Source organism: Biomphalaria glabrata, chromosome 4 (assembly GCF_947242115.1).
Source record: "Biomphalaria glabrata chromosome 4, xgBioGlab47.1, whole genome shotgun sequence".
Lineage (NCBI taxonomy): Eukaryota > Metazoa > Mollusca > Gastropoda > Planorbidae > Biomphalaria > Biomphalaria glabrata.
Window position 1 is genome coordinate 36,007,861 of NC_074714.1, and position 16,820 is coordinate 36,024,680.

The following is a 16,820-nucleotide window of genomic DNA, read 5'->3' on the forward strand; positions in this document are numbered from 1 at the left end:
CTGATGATAGATCTACATTCACATACAGAAAATGTTTTTACAAACGTTCTTGTAAGATTAAAAAAAAAAGCTTGGTATAAACTACACAAAATACACACACACACACATATATATATATAATATATATATATATATATATATATATATATATATATATATATATATATATATATATATATATATATATATATATATAGGCCTATATATGGGATAATATGCATATTAGTTGAAACATTGTTATTTTCATAAACTTCAGCTATTTTTAACGTTATGTATTTCATATTCCGCTAATTTGAAATATATTATGCACATCGATTACATTAAGAATTATTTTTTTTTGTGTTGGATACATGATGTATTATTATGTTGTTAAAAGTTCTATCATTTTTAAGAAATTCACAAAATGTTACATTAAAGTTTCAAAAATGCGTCGACGAAATAGATCTAGATCCATTTTATTACTTAGAAACCAAATTTAACAATGAAAGGGCGGGGTAAGACACATTTGGCCTGTGTAACTGTAAGAGTAGATCTCGATTTATCCTTGACTATCAGATGTGTTATTTGTTCGCTAAACAACTCAAGCCTATTACGCACAAGGAAAACACATAGCAGTCTTTTAATCTTTTATAACAACTAGTTGACATATCGACTACACACTAGCCCTAGAGCTATCTGACCAATACACACTGGTCTGCTGTCCAACTTTTAGTGTTCTACTCAAGTTCAAGCTTGTTTACTTTTGGGCAGAGAGGTAGGGGGGGGTGAAAGTGTTACTTTTTTTTCTAGGACTGGTTACCCGAATGCTAAGAACTGTAAGTGTAGTCATTCATTGTAGATCAAGAAATCTTGATCTCAGTATGGCAGATTATAGGCCAACGCTTCGGTACCTTCTATCAAAGGTGTAACTATTTGTTTTAGTTGAAACTATTAAAAATATGTATCACTAGATTCTACTGTTATTAACAAATTATAGTTTAGCGCTAATGAGTAAATTGAAACCACTAAATATTGACTTAAAACGCTTCAGATTCCCACTACAAACGAACTAAAACTAAGCACGGTGCGCGTTGTATACACACAACCACGTGACTCGGGGGGAATACGAAACTACCTCATTCTATTATTTCTATATGTTTTTATTTCCCCTCTCTTCGAGTATGGTTTCAGCTGGCGATATTAAAAATCAACTAGGTTATCTCCCCCTGAAAATAATTTTTTTAGCATCGATTCAACGCTGGGACATCGCAAAATTGGATATTAGATATATCTAGAATATTTTAAACAATGTTTTGCAAACAATTATACAATATTGCACTTGATGTAATTTGATATGGTTCAGGGCTCAGGTCACTATAGCTAGCGGATTGGGAAGGAAGGGATGCGATAGAGCCTTTTTTTTTCTTTATTTGGTAGAGTAATTATACATCCATTTGAAATTGTCATGTAGAGTTGTGCATCGCACTTGGAACCCTAAGGCCAGCAAAAGCGAACAAAAGCTCCCTCTTATCGGCCTGAATGAATGGCGCACACCTCACTATACGCCGTTCTGTCTGGCGGAGGGTGAAACTCGGGATTAAACTCGAAGTTTAGTTTTGCGTTCATTTCCGGTGGACATGGACAGCGCCTCAACGTTGACAGATGGCTGTGGGAACTCTTTTAAATCCCCGCACAGTGCAATGAGGACACTCTCGTATACCTCTTAGAGGCACTCCCACTGGAGCCTTGTTGTGCTACCCTTTGGCCTAGCCGTCCCCACTCACAACAGTTTCCATCCTGGTGCCATGATGAGGCAGGGTAGCGTGCCCGGGAATTACACATCCATCCATCACAGTGTCGCCACAGCCCATGAGGGGTCTGGCCTGCCTAAATACATCCTTCCATTCAGATTTCTCCTGTGCCTTTCATCTCCATGCCCGAACCCCAAGCCGTTTTAAATTGGCCTCCATATCATCAAATCATCATATTCTTGATCTGCCTTTGGGTCGCCTAGCTAGCTTTTGGTATTTGCCAGTTTACAATTTTCACTCTTCATTTTTCTGACATTTTTTCAAGGTACCTGCCCAATGAAGTCTGTTCTTTTTTATTTCGTCACTATAGTTGGATGACAATTCGTTCATGCGACTATTTGTTCACCCCACAAATCGCTCACTGACAACTTGTTCACCAATGGAGTTGGTTCATGACAAATCGTTCACTGACAATTCGTTCACAGACAAATTGATTTAGGATTATATTCCACTTTATCAAAAAATTATTTTATTTTAATTTGTGTATTACATCTAATATTCTCTCTCTGTGGCATTTTATGTCTGGAGAGACAATCGTTTCCCTTCTCATGTGATACACAGCTGCATTTACAGGTTGGGCATCTGTAATCACCAGGTACTGTTGCACTTTCACCCTTCTTTTTACTTCTGGTGCAATCCAGGACCCTTCCTTTCTGCTTGCTCTCCATGTGGATCTATCCAGTGCCTCTTTTTCCCATCTGTTAGTGTCGATTTTGTAGAACTTCAAGTCACATTTGCATTCATCGGAATACCATAATAGTGGGTGACCAGCGGCTCTCTTGCCTTCTGTGACGTCCATGCAGAATGTCTTGTGGGAGTTGACCTTGGGGCTTTATGAGAACGACTAAGCCAGCCAAGTCGTCTACTGCTGATAACAGCGCAGATATCCTGGCACCCTGCATGTCCTTCCACCTCAGATTTTACTGGGGGATTTTAAAAATAAGGTGGCAAGATAACTAATAAAGCTTAGGCCTATGTTAACTCACTGTCTCTGTCTGGTAAAAAGTTAGAACATGTTATTACTCCCACACCCTATCTGGAATCAAGCTGAAATTTCGAAATTATTATTAGTTAATTAACTTTTGGTTATTAATTATTTTGTTTGTTATCTCGAACAAGGGAAAAATAGTGTACTTGACTGATAATGTGGTATAAATTAAATTAGCCCCTTTTATACTTTGGAGGTCGCTGCTTTTAAGTTTGAGGCTAGTGGTTAGTATATTGGCTTGAGGAGGCTTTAGCCCTCGAGTTTAAAAAGCCCTCACCCAGATGCCTCCTTCTTTCTACCCCACCCCTTTCCAACTGGTCCAGGCAAGTGATAGGATCATAAGATTGTGCTAAACAAAAACAATTGTTAAAAATATTTTTAATCGCACAGATTAATTTGTTAGTCCAGATCTATTAAAAATTTAATTACATGACTGATCCAAACTAATTGATACAACTACACTTAATACAACTTTGTTTTTTTTTTAATATTTCTTTTGTTTTTCTTGTTTACTTGTGTGGAAACATATTTATTAATCTTGTTAATTGAAACTATTTCGAATTGGAAGGAAAAAAAGAATTACCAGCTATTACAAAAGATGAGAGAAGCAACAAGGTGTGTGTGGTTAAAACCTAATAATCAAGTGTGCAGACTATCTCAACTTTTATTTATCAGGTCTGCAATTGATTAAGAGCACTACACTAGCACAATGATGAAAGGGTTTGTTGGTAGTGGTATAGTCATTTTGTGAAATATAAACAAAACAAAAAAAAGGCAAATTTTTGCAATTGAATTATTGAAAGTGTTTATTGATGTTTAGTTGAAAGTTTATCATAAATATGTTTATGTGAGCACTATCTTAATTCATGTAAAATGTGATTCATAAACATTACTTCAAATGTAACTCAACAATTCATGTAAACAAACAAGATACATTTGGTATAAATATATTTGCATGAAACAATGATTGTTTTCCAAAAAAAACTTTAATAAAACAGATAAACTTAAGGCTCACCAGACATTCTGAACAGTCAATAGATTCAATACATACCGGGTACCTAAACAATTAGCACTGTGCATGTTATACTGTGAAAGACTAAATTAATAGTATCAATATATGTTTAAAATAAAATTGGATATTAACAAGTTGCACATGGGTGAAAATATTTATATTTGTTACAAAGAAATCAGTTTGAACCAATGAAACCATTGACCAAGCATGCAGATCTAAGATGTCACACTCCCGTTGGAAGATGAATGGCAACTTTTCATCAAATGTTGACTACCAACAAACATCTTGATCAATGGACCTTATGAGCAACTGTCAAATATGTTTGGTGGTGAATATAAAGCATTTCACACTAGCTCACAAACATACACACACACATTCACACACACTGTAATTATACAAACTTGTGTTTTGCATTTTTATGGCACTAAATCTGAACAAGTTTTAAATTTGGCAGTTGCTCATAACAAACTAAGGCACTAGAATCAACCATGATAAAAAAAAAGCATCAGCAAGAACTTTTCCATTCAAGACGATGCACATTTTTCACAGGGACTAGTGCCTTTTACCTGCCTCATCCACCAGCCATTGGTGGTGGACCTGGACCTGGGAATAGAAAAAAAAAAAAAGAGTTAGGGCCAGGAAAAAGCAAAGAAAATTACTTATGTGCCATAATTCAATATAACTCATGGTCACATTCATGGAAAATGTTATCTCATTAGAATTGGTATTTGTGGCTAGTTACATAATCCACTTCGTTACTATTGAAGGGACTCAAGTTGAATCCTGACTCAAGCTGAGTTGTGTCTCCCAGATACCCCCCCCCCCCAGCGTCCACAAAAGAGATTTGACCATAGGAAACTAAGCATGCTATATCTAAAGGTGTGTGTCACACTTCAATGAGTAGTCAAGACAAGGTCAAGGTTAGTCGCAAGAATGTGGCATCACATGATCAGATGATAATGAGTGCAAGGTCAATGTGTGTGAGTTAGCTGAGGTCACAAAAAGGTGGGAAAGAAGGCTAAACATTAAGATAGCATGGGAGTGGAAGGAACGTTCTAGATATTTTTGGGGACAAGATTATTTAAGTAGGTATTAGGAGTTTTTCCTTTTTAGTTGGTTTGAGTTAAGACTTATACAGTTAGAGATAGATGTTGCTAGTGAAGGTACAAAGTTGGTAAGTTGATTTGACCACTAATCTATATTAGTATTGTTTTTACTATATCTATATTTATTATTTCAAGTTCGGGTTTAAAAGAATTAAAGTCAAGGAAATTATATCATACTACATTATTCTATTGTATCTTAGTAATGTTTGGACATATCAAATGCACCTCAGAATCAGCATGTCATATGATTTGGAGAATACAACACAAGTCTATCTCTTCAAAAACATATGACAGATTGCTATACAAAGGTAATTTTTTAAAGAGTAAGTCAAAATAATTTAAGAATTGTAAAAGATAAATTTTAGCAAACAGCTAGTTATTTCATCCTACTAATTACAAAATCCAGCAATGAAAAAGTTAATACAGAGGGAAGAAATTTTATTTTTACCATCATTTCCTCCACCTCCAAATCCACCCATTCTTCTTGAAGGACCACCACCGCCTCCACCCCTGTAAACATGAAAATTTAAATTAACCAAAGCTTCATTTCATTTAACACAACAGCTTATTGTACATCAATAAAGTTGCTTCAAAAAAAAAAAAAAATGTGCACCTTAATGCAAAAATTATTTGTACTAATACATTTATACTTTAACAATTGATCATTGTAATTAAAGTTTTAGAATTACATATCAAGCTCTTCAAAATATGGGATGCACATAACCTAGCAATGTTAAAATTAGAAAAACATACTTACCCAGGCCTTCTATAGTCTGAGGAATATTTATTTCCTTTAGCATTCTTATTTGGCTGTAAAAAATATATATATATTAATAGTACATATATATATATATATATATATATATATATATATAAAAATAAAGGCAAGGGCCCTGATGTACTGACATATCTCTAATATCACTAATAAAAATATGAAAATTTAACCAAATTTTTAACAACCAAACACCTTTCAGGATCGGAACTGCAGTGGTTAATTTTATCGAAAACGATCATTTGAGAGTAATGCTAGTATATATTTAATATAGAGATGATGACTTGTAAAAACAAAATGAGTTGGTGGGTCAGAGAAGAAAACAACTCTACACTGTTAGATAAAAGCTTTTTTAACTTATCATTCAATATCAATATTAAATAATAAAAACAAATAATAGTAACTTATTTTGAAGATTTTAATATTAGACACCACCAAATCAATCCATTCTTCCCTAATGCTATTAGAGCATGGAATGGGTTGCCTGAGCCAGCCAGAAAAACCAGTGACTTGGCAGAATTGAAGTAATTGGTTAATATGCATGACTAAATGCATGACCTGTAGGACGTAATCATCTTTTTTTGAAGTAACCTCTGTATTATACAAGATAAGATTACTCACGCGTTTTTGGTTCTAGTAAGAAATTTACTATGTTGATTTGCTAAAAATTACAAGGGCTATCTTCATAGTTAGATTAGTATGTCTTTTTTTTAAATTGTTTTTAAAAATTAAAATAAATTGTTAAAAAGAGTCAAAAGTTGATTTTTTTTCCTTGTAAAACTTTATTGTCTTATTTCTTTGCACTCAACATCTTGTTTTTATTGTGGCAGAAATGTTTACATTTAATGGTAATGACAGATTTTCTTAAAATTCATTCTGACAATTTTATTGGATATGCAAATAATGTTTGTAATGTGCTATCAGGAAGTTATTTTATTTTGCAAAATTTTTTTGTTAATAAATAAGGGAAATAATTTACTAAATAAAAAAACTACATTTCCAAACTTACATTTACAAGTGTTTGGAAGCTGGAAAAAAAAGTGTATCAATTAATGGTGAACATATTTATACGATTCACAATGACAATCACAACATGCATACACACACAGAAATAAATACAACTTATATTTCTAATATTTAATAAATGATTTAAAACTCTGTTCATTTAAACATTTAGATTACTCTAATGTAATCAAAGTTTCCGTAAAACATTCAAAATAAGACTTTTTCATAGATGGGGAACAAATAATTACTAAGATAATCATATGTTTATTGATTTTAGACATGGCGGAAATATGAAAATAAATATTCAAGAGACTTTAAATAATGAATAACTAGAATACTTACAAAAGTACAATGAAATTAATAATTCCCCAAATGAATTCTGTAATGGTTCCCAACCTCCATAGTGATTTAGAATCTGTGATGTCTCCTGAAAAAATATTCATATTTACACAAGTCAAACAATGACAGTGAATGTTTCAAAGATGAACAAAATTAGCAAAGTTTATTAGATTTACTGTAAACACAGGAACCAACTGTGAAAAAAAAAAATTAACTGTGTAATCAAATGATCAGTTTTAAGAATAATATATTGAGTGACTTATAATCACAATTTAAGGTATGAATGACTGCATAAAGCAGTTATCCTATAATATACAATTACCCAGTATTTCAAAAGTTAGGCATAAAGAATTTGTAAATAAATTCTTAAACTACATAATTGATAGCACAAATTTCAGTATTCCATTCCTCTTTTACCACAACATCTTTTGAATCTTCTACAACATTGACAATGACAAGCCATTTTAAGAGACACATAATGCACAATGTACAACAATTAAAAGCTAAATAGTAACTAAAAAGACACTGCTGTAAACTTAGTGTTCAAACAAATATGACTAGTGTTCATACTCAAGAATAACTTATATTTAGTGGGCAATAGTTGGATTTGGTTACTTGTTTATACTATGTGAACTCTTTTTTTCTTCTTTTTTAAAAAGAAGAGTATGTATTGATTATTAATACATTTTATGTAAGAGTTTGTTGACTTTAGATAACCTCCATAGATTTGGAGTCTGTGATGTCACCTGTGAGTGTTTTAACACAGAATGGTGACATAGTATCTATATCTATTTAGAATCTAGTTTAAAATGTCCCAAATGAGACTTCATGATCATTAAGTATTTAAAGTAAAGTGAAATGTCACCTGTCTCTGTATTCAAAATATTTGCAAAAACAAACTTGTAACTAATTTTAATTTTTCAATAACCATGACAGGCAGAGAACCTGTTCGACTCGGAAATGCCAAATCCTAAATACCAGTTAAAAAGCTACTAGACCCTACTTGTAGATATCATAAATAATAATGATCATTTGTCACTTCTTCTAGATGGCTGAACCAATGTATATCTACCTTGGATTAACACACATTGTACGCTTAAATAATTTTTAATTTTACGGATGCTGAATGAAACTACTATATAAAAATTTGGAATCTATTTTGAACAAAATAGCATATAATTCAGAGCGAGTATTGTAAAATAATTTTATTTCGTATTCATAGGTGGTTAAGACTTTCTGTTTTGTCAGTGATATATTTACTTGATGTCACTAGTGAAATACTAGAAGCTTTTGTTCTAACAGATATTACAGGGGTTCTTTTTGTCTGGATTTGTTTTTTCTTATAGATTTTCTACATGGATAATATTCTAATCTTGGTTTAGGATTAGGGCTTAAGAGTTATTGATAGCCCCACCTCAAACCACATGCATCCCTACAATAAAAATTTAATTTCCTTCTCAAGTTCCATCCTTCACAATATGAGGTAGTGTATGAGTAGAGAAAGCAAAGCAAGGTCATTTTATAATTTGCTGTTTTACTAAAAAGATCTAGACTATATATATATAGATTTATTATAATATATACTGATCAAGTATATACTGAATATAGTGTTACAAACCTTTCGATGTTATGTAGGGCATGATAACAATAATATTTAGGTCTGACCCCCTCTTGTAGTCAGTGTGGTGAAGTTTAGTCTATTCTACTAATTCTAGATCTTCCATCTGATCATCTAGGTGAACAGGTCTAGAATCTTTCTAGTAATTTTAGAGTTCTAGTGCAGTACTGGCTAATATAACTAGCTAGATCTAGATCTAATAAGAATAAGAGTTATTAATAATATTAAGACTAATTACTAATTTAAAATAGTAACTTTAAACAAAAACTACTTAAACTAGACTACACAGTCACAGTGTGTTAAGTGTGTAACTGTAACACACTAACTGTTCTAACACAGTAACTTGAGTTTGAGTAACACACTATTTGTCTTGACTATTTAAAAGTATTTAATTTTAGTATTTATTTAATTTAGTTTAAATTTGATCATCTATCAATCATCAATATGATATTCATCAATATCATGAATATAACATTAACAATATCAATTATTTCAATATCATGAATGTCATTACGTCATCTTCTTTTTTGAAGTAACGTCTGTATTATATAAGATAAGATAAGACACTATGACTAGTATGATTACTATTAGTATTAAAAAAAAATTATTATCATTAATAATTAATTTAATTATTATTAATAGATCTCTACTGACTCTACTGACTCTACTCCTCTAGTTAACTTAAAGTTAAAGACAAACTCACAAAGTAAAATTTAAAAGTTCTCACTCTAAGTACTTAGACTTAGGATATTTAATATAGACTATAGACAGGATCTTAACTGTGGAATCTAGATTATCATTAAGACACTAGATCGTCTATAGATAATCTAAAGATATTAGACGATTAGTGACTATTGAGTACTATAGTCTAATCCATCTATAATCTATATCACGACTATATGATTAGATCTAGATATGAATCAGCTGGATTGATTTAATTTAACGTTTTACGATGATAACGTGTAACTGTGACAAACAGAAACTCTTTTGCAAGAGAATATTAATAAAACAGAACGTATTATTTGTAGCTGCTGGTTTGATTTGCAGCTAGATCTATATAGTAATATACATCTATTTTTAGTTTTACCAACACACAAATTGCTAACGTTTTATGGCATCCGGTAATATTTTTGCATCTTATTTTTACCAAATCCTAAATCTAAACTATATCATATTCGTAGTAACCCAATATCAAGATCTACGATCCCGTATAGATATATATATATAGATCTAAATAATACTAATAATAGATATAGACTCTAGACTACTAACTCTAGATCTATTCTAAGTCTAAAAAATAATAATACTAATACTGAGACTAATACTAATAATAGAGAATTATCTAGAGTAACTTACATCTATCGAACACCTTCGTTTTAATTTAAGTTTAAGGTAGATCTACTTATCGAACACCCCATTGTATTTTTTAAAATTCTCCTTTATTTCGATAAACGTAAGTTACTGTAGTATTACTTAGAGATGGAATCTAGATTTTTAGAAGTGAAACATTTATTATTATATATATCGTAATGGTAATTCTGCAGGAGTTCAAGGGGCAGCTATCTTTGTTATTGTTTAGACTGTAATCTTATATCTTGGGTTTTCTGTCAGATTTGGGTTTTTGTTTGTTTTCATTTTGTAGCTAAAAAATATGCTAGATCTAGCTATACCGGTATCATCTAGTCCTAATAAGTCTATTAATTAGACTCATCTAATAACTAATAGACACCAAAACAGGTTAATGCTTGACTCCCAATTAGTCCCAATGGGGGAGGTAACCTAGCACTCCCACAAGACTCCCCCTTTTTTAGCATAAGGCGAAATTCTAATAGCCTTAATTGGCAAATTAATAGAAAAATGAGTATTAAAAAGTACAAACATTTGTTAGAAAACAACAAAGATAACAAAACATGACATATTAGATTAATTAGATCTAGATCTATACTCTATACATATATATAGAATTATAGAGAGATCTAGAATGTCTAGATTTGTAGATCTAAACTTATAGATCTAGTCAATCTAGAATTTTCTAGATCTACATTTATAGATCTAGAATCTAGATCTAAATTTATAGATCTAGATAAGAAACGTATTGTATTGACACCAACTCAAAATTAAAAGAAAAAATAGAATTGCTTTGAAAACACAGAAATAATGTTAATTCTTGGTATTTTTAAGACACTATCTTGGGATTTCTTTGGAACATAAACAATAACAAAATAGTAACAAAGATGGCTGCCCCTTGAATTCCTGCAGAATTACCCTAGAAATTCTAGTAGATTAACTTTAAGTCTTAAACTTAAGTAGATACTAGATTAGAATTAGATCCATACCAACTCTAATAATAATTTTATAATAATGCAGTAGATAGTAATTAGTTTAGTAAAGTAACCATGAGTCTGAGTATGAGTGGCATGAGTACTCATAAGTACTGAGTACACTCAACTACACTGGAATACAGTGGGAAAGTCTACAGACTAGTGACTAGAATCTAGTACTTACCACAGTAGTAGTGTCACTATGACTATATAGATAGTAACTGACACCAATTGAACACCTTCCTGTTAAGGTACTTCTCGAACACCCCACTGTATTTTTTTAAATTCTCCTTTATTTCAATGATTATGATGAAAGTAGTCCTATTGTGCATTGTACAATTCATTTATAGTTTAAATATATATTTAGTTTCCTTTTCACCAGAGGATAATTTTTTTACTTATATTCAAAGTGCAATGGTATTATTGGTGTAAAAACGTCACTTTTCTTTACCTCGAATGGTGTTTCAAGCAATCTCAGCTTCGCAAAGAATCGAACACCATTTTTATGTTAAAAATAAACATCGAAGGTATATAACTAAAAGAAGACAAAATATTTAAAATATTTTTTTTTAATTGTTATTTTTCAAAATAATGTAATTCGAACTACAGATATAAATTACGTATTACATGTGTTACAATTTGTATATCTGCTATTTGTGGTTTACCGTAAATGTGCTTTTTTTTTTTAAAGTAAATAGCCACCTAGTTGACCAAAAAAGTATTTTAGAGCACGCTTAGTATATGTCACACACACACACAAACAATGTATCTATAATATATAATACATATCATCACGCTTAGTGTTTGTGACATCGATATGCACAGATTCAGATTGTACCCATTTTAAAATCTGGATTTTATGACACATATACTTTGACGCTATTAACATTATAACGCAAAAATATCAAATTTACAACCAAAATATATTTTTTTTTTTTCAGATGCCCTATTCTATTAAGTTCTGAATTATGTGTTATAAACCAATACCTAGCGCATGTGCTTGATGTGAAGAGATATTAATTAAAGGAAAGGGGGAGGTATAGAATGTAGATATGGTATTTTAAAATTAAAATGTCTTTGGCAGGTAAAAGGAGGGGGGGGGGGGGAAACAATCAAGACACTGTATCAAGAGATCATCAATAATTGATCGATCATTAAAATGTGACGTCAGCCTCAATTCCACTTTCCAACATTCACACATTTTCAATGCAAAGTAACAATTTAAATTTCAAAACTCAAGCCAAGCGCAGCCATCAGACAAACACACAACAAAAAAGGGTCAGTGATAGCACAACACAGATGTAAACTAGGCCATCTACACAGCCCCAAAACATTGTTCAAGTTGTAGTAAGAACAATGTTGATGGGAAAGGGGGAGGAGCCATCAATCGAGTAGCAACGATCAAGACGCTAATTAGGTCACAAACACGTAAGCGTGATGATATGTATTATATATATAGATACATTGTTTGTGTGTGTGTGTGACATATACTTAGCGTGCTCTAAAATACTTTTTTTGGTCAACCAGGTGGCTTGGGGTGGATCTGTCTTCATCTATAGGTAACACAATTCACAAGCTACCATAGCTTTTCGCCCCCCCCCCCCCCCCAAAAAATAAATCTAGCACTTACTTTTGGGCTGTTACATACACTGAGCGTGCTAGATACGTAGAGCCGCACATGTTTTGTTTTTAGGTCAACCACGTAAACTGTTGTGTCCTCCAATGGCTTGAGGAGGGCAGGATTATCTATTGGCTACCTAAGCTTATTAGGCTCTCCCCCAAATAAATAATATCTGAATTTATAAAGGGCCTTATATCTCAAATTAGATTAGACCTAAATTAGTACCGGTATGATAATATGTCGGTAATGCGTTACTGGGCCTACCACCTTACACTTAATGTATATTGTCAGTTTCTAAGCAGAGATGGGCAATATGGAGCATGTGAAAATGACTAAAAATTGTCTGTCTTGACATGTCGTAAAAAGAAAATGATATAAATAAAAAAAATTTAAAGATTAAAACACTTTTGAAACACCATACTTTTCACAAAATTTTAAGATTATAACACTTTTAAAACACCATACTTCTCATGTGTTTGAGAGTTTCTTAAGATGTTCAATTCTTGAAGGTAGCTGTAAAACAGTGTTCGAAACTTTAAGTTCTTGAAATCTTGAAAGCATCGACCTGACCCACTTTAACATCAAATATAATTTTAACTATGAGTAGTAATACAATAAAACATATCTCTACTTTTTAAGACAAATGGATGAGGAGTTCATAGATACATATCAGTTTTTCCTAGGTCTAATTCTTACAGAGATACACAAATTCAAATATAAAAAATGTTGGTGACTGAGCTTAACTTGTTCGATTGATGTAAGTTACTCTAGTTATAGAGTCTAAGAGTAGCACTTCTAGCAGTAGATCACTAAATCATCATCATGACTAAGATCTAGAATCTAGATCTATGCATGGACTAGTTGTGACTAGACTTTGTAAGTGTCACTTGTCTCTGATAGAGTCTAGACCTCTAGTTAAGTATAATATTACTATAGATCCATACATCTAAGAGTCTATTAATTAAATCTATAATCTGTCAAGCCACGGTTAACTTCCGAACCTGGAGTCCTGGGTTCGAATCTCGGTGAAGACTGATTTTGAATTTGGGGATGTTTAGGGCACTCCTGAGTCCACCCAACTCTAATGGGTACCTGACTTTAGTTGGGGAAAGTAAAGGCGGTTGCTCATAGCGTAGCCACATGACACCCTGCTCATTAAGCATTGGCCAAAGAAACAGATGACCTTAACATCACCTGCCCTATAGATTGCAAGGTCTAAAAAGGGAATGTCTATGTAGTCTAGGTTATTTTCTCGCCCCCCCCCCCCCCCCAAACAATTCCCGGTAACATTTAGCAGTTAGATTCAAATAGTTCAAATGTTATCCAACTAGAACCTAAACATGATATAGAGCAAGTAAAGCCAAGCCAAAGAAGAAAACAAAAAATTCTAAATCTACATCTTTTATGTGTTGTAAATTCTATTATATTTTTTATTTTTGTTTTATTCCTCCAGCAGATGTTGCTTATAGTTAAAACAAAAGAAAGTAAATTTATGATGACCCGACAAAATAGCTTGAAATTTTCCGACAAAATAGCGCAAGACAAAATAGTGCGTACTTATATACGATGTGTATAAAAGTACCGAATTATTAGTAATTTAATGTTCTGGGCAGCAATTTTGTTGATGTCTCTAACTTTTTCAATATTAATAGATCTGAAAGTATGCCATATTTGCAGAGAACGAGAATACTTTAAATTTTATATCATTCCCCGTTTTCATAAATGTTTAAAATGCATAACTTGCAAAAAAAAAATAGGATTTTTAAATGTGGTGACCCCTTTCAAGCAGTGATGGAATTTCTACGTGACATTTCCTACAATTTAACTTACTGTTTGCATATTTATGTTTTAAGATATCCTGCAAATGACTGGAGAATAATAACATTAAAACAAAAAAATAGTGGCTGAATTCATATTTTACGATATTTAAAGTAGTTCTTTCAAAATGACTGAAATATATATTTTTCTGCGCTATTTTGTCCTTGCTATTTTGTTGGGGTACCAAAATTTATAATTCTTGTCAATACTAAATTATTTTTTATTTTCTTTGTCTAGAAGTATAAAATGTCTGATGGTGGTCTTCGATTGCGAATTCAAACTAAAGCAGGTCCAAAAGTACTGGAAGGATTATTTTTGGCATCTACTGTTGGTACTTTAAAACAAGTTATATCTGATTCTGTTAAGATACCTGTAAACAAAATAAAAATTCGTCAAGGTTACCCCCCCAGAGTAGTAGACATCAGTAATGAAGTAGCTGAGTTGTCCACACTTCCATTTCGTTCTGGTGATACACTTATTGTTGAAGAGGATGAAGCCTTAGAGACACAGGCCTCTTTTTCCAGCTCAGACCAGTCCAATGTAGAAACAGCTTCTTCCTCTCAGCATGAACAATTGGATGCTCTACTGCATCATCAACTAGAGGAAGGAGCATCAGGTATACTCACCAGAAAAGTGGTACCTGCTGATAACTCATGTCTATTTACTAGTATACATCTTCTGATGAATGAAGGCTTGAAAGACGTGTCTGCCTCCCTGCATCTCAGAGAGGTTATAGCAGGCATTGTTTCCAGCAATCCAGATACTTACTGTGAAGGCATCCTTGGTAAACCTAATAGTGCTTACTGCAAGTGGATAAGGGATAAAAATTCCTGGGGTGGGGGGATAGAACTTTCTATCCTATCCCAATATTACCACACTGAAATTGCTGTTGTGGACACACAGAGTGGTCGTGTGGACAGATTTGGAGAAGATAGGAATTATAAAGAGCGCATTTTCCTGATTTATGATGGAATCCATTATGATCCTTTAGTTTATGAGTCTGTAGAGCAGACTGGACAGATCAAGACAAAATTTTCCATTCACAATGCTGTAATGTTAGCTCAGGCGCTTGAACTGGCATCAGAAGCAAAATCAATTCGCCAATTCACAGACGTTGAAGGATTTTCTTTAAGGTGTTGTACATGTCAGCAACCTCTTAGAGGCCAGCGAGAGGCCACTCAACATGCAAGAGCAACTGGTCATATACAATTTGGAGAATATTAGGATTTATAAATTTTAAGAGTTTGATTTAAACAACATTCAATGCTACTATAGTCTTGTTTGGAATATATTTTACTTGTATTCTTACAATATTTAAAAATATATTCACTTATATCTAATTTCTTGCTGTTACACAAAACTAGTTAGAATGTAAATGTGATTTATTTATTTGTGCTAGTATTCAGAGCTGGCTAAATGCAGAGCCTTACAGTGTAAGCAACTATCTACTCTGAATCTGCTACTTGTTACTCACCCCCCCCCTTTCCCCCCCCCCCCCCCCCCAAAATCGGCCGGGGGGGGGGCGTGTCCATATTGACAGCGTGCATCTACCAATAATTATTAACTGCATCTTAATATATTGGTCATGTTAGTGACTTCCATAGTTTAAAAAAAAAAAATGGATTCATCTACCAAGTTGTATACTATAAAAAAAAAAGATAAAAGACTTTTGCTTGCTGTTGCAACACATCTATTTTTCAATACTGCTCACAACAGTTTTTAATCATAATCAATGCTAGTGCATATCTATTTACTAGAAGAAATACTAAAATATCTTCAGACAATAAACCACAGGTCCAATGGAATGTTTTCAAATCTAAGCACTAGAAAATTTGGTGAACTTTCAATGGAATGAGTGACCAGTAGTATTTTTAAATGTTAGATAGTCTTAACAGTCTTTGTATTTTAAGTAAGTTAAGCACCTTCTGTATGTACAAAATAAATGTCCATCTCTAAAAAAAAATATTTATGGTCACTTTACTATTAAATCAGTATTACTTGACCCATATAACTGTTTAGTTTTATTAATAGTCTTTTTGTTGTTGTTTTAAAGACAACACAAATATGGAAGATCTAATTTTAAACAAATTTTTGTTGATATTTTTTAGTAATCATTAAAAAGTGTTATCTAATTAATTTACCATGCTTTAATTTTAATGTGACTGTTTTTTTCTATTCATAAATTCACATTATTTGCTTCCTTCTTTACACATGAAAATAAAGAATAATGTGCAGGACTTAAGTATTTTTATATAAATGTTTTATTTTTAAAAAAGATGAAGAAAAATAATGTCTAAGAGGTGGCTGAAGTTAATTTCAACATTCTTTGATTGGGGTATTAACTAGTATGGTAAATAATCAAATATAGGTACCTTAACCCACAACAGTACAGGTGTGTGGGCAAACATTTTCTATAAAATATTAATAAAT

The 16,820-nt window shown here is 32.3% G+C and overlaps 2 protein-coding genes across 15 annotated transcripts; one reads left to right on the forward strand and one right to left on the reverse strand.

Annotated features, from left to right (window-relative positions):
- Positions 1–3,566: 3,566 nt before the first annotated feature.
- LOC106051905 (selenoprotein K-like) lies at positions 3,567–9,600 on the reverse strand. 3 transcript variants are annotated; one of them, XM_056028113.1, is made up of 7 exons: positions 9,582–9,600; positions 8,631–8,826; positions 7,016–7,100; positions 6,678–6,696; positions 5,654–5,706; positions 5,345–5,406; positions 3,567–4,393 (listed from the first exon to the last, which is right to left on the reverse strand). In XM_056028113.1, exons 2-7 carry the CDS (start codon positions 8,650–8,652, stop codon positions 4,362–4,364), a joined length of 273 nt encoding a protein of 90 aa, XP_055884088.1. In that variant the 5' UTR covers positions 8,653–8,826; positions 9,582–9,600; the 3' UTR covers positions 3,567–4,361. The 3 variants fall into 3 exon arrangements, with proteins under 3 accessions (XP_055884088.1, XP_013062574.1, XP_013062581.1); XM_013207120.2 differs by lacking the exon at positions 9,582–9,600 and adding an exon at positions 9,358–9,575; XM_013207127.2 differs by lacking the exon at positions 9,582–9,600 and adding an exon at positions 9,334–9,575.
- Positions 5,169–16,627, forward strand: LOC106051850 (ubiquitin thioesterase OTU1-like). 12 transcript variants are annotated; one of them, XM_056028107.1, is made up of 4 exons: positions 9,823–9,838; positions 11,022–11,202; positions 11,362–11,478; positions 14,628–16,627. In XM_056028107.1, the coding sequence occupies exon 4, from the start codon at positions 14,637–14,639 to the stop codon at positions 15,612–15,614; it is 978 nt and encodes a 325-aa protein (XP_055884082.1). In that variant the 5' UTR covers positions 9,823–9,838; positions 11,022–11,202; positions 11,362–11,478; positions 14,628–14,636; the 3' UTR covers positions 15,615–16,627. The 12 variants fall into 12 exon arrangements, with proteins under 12 accessions (XP_055884078.1, XP_055884081.1, XP_055884079.1 ...); XM_056028108.1 differs by lacking the exon at positions 9,823–9,838 and adding an exon at positions 9,949–10,083; XM_056028110.1 differs by lacking the exon at positions 9,823–9,838 and adding an exon at positions 11,893–11,988 and having other exon boundaries at positions 10,690–11,202.
- Positions 16,628–16,820: the final 193 nt, after the last annotated feature.

Excerpts from the sequence above, each read along its gene's own strand:
- LOC106051850 (XM_056028103.1), top strand. The coding sequence starts at position 5,184 with ATGACAGATTGCTATACAAAG. Across the intron at positions 5,205-14,627 it reads TGACAGATTGCTATACAAAG|AAGTATAAAATGTCTGATGG; the intron begins GTAATTTTTTAA and ends TTCTTTGTCTAG.
- LOC106051905 (XM_056028113.1), bottom strand. The coding sequence starts at position 8,652 with ATGCCCTACATAACATCGAAAG. Across the intron at positions 7,101-8,630 it reads GCCCTACATAACATCGAAAG|GAGACATCACAGATTCTAAA; the intron begins GTTTGTAACACT and ends ATATTTTTTCAG. Across the intron at positions 5,407-5,653 it reads TCAGACTATAGAAGGCCTGG|GGGTGGAGGCGGTGGTGGTC; the intron begins GTAAGTATGTTT and ends TCATGTTTACAG.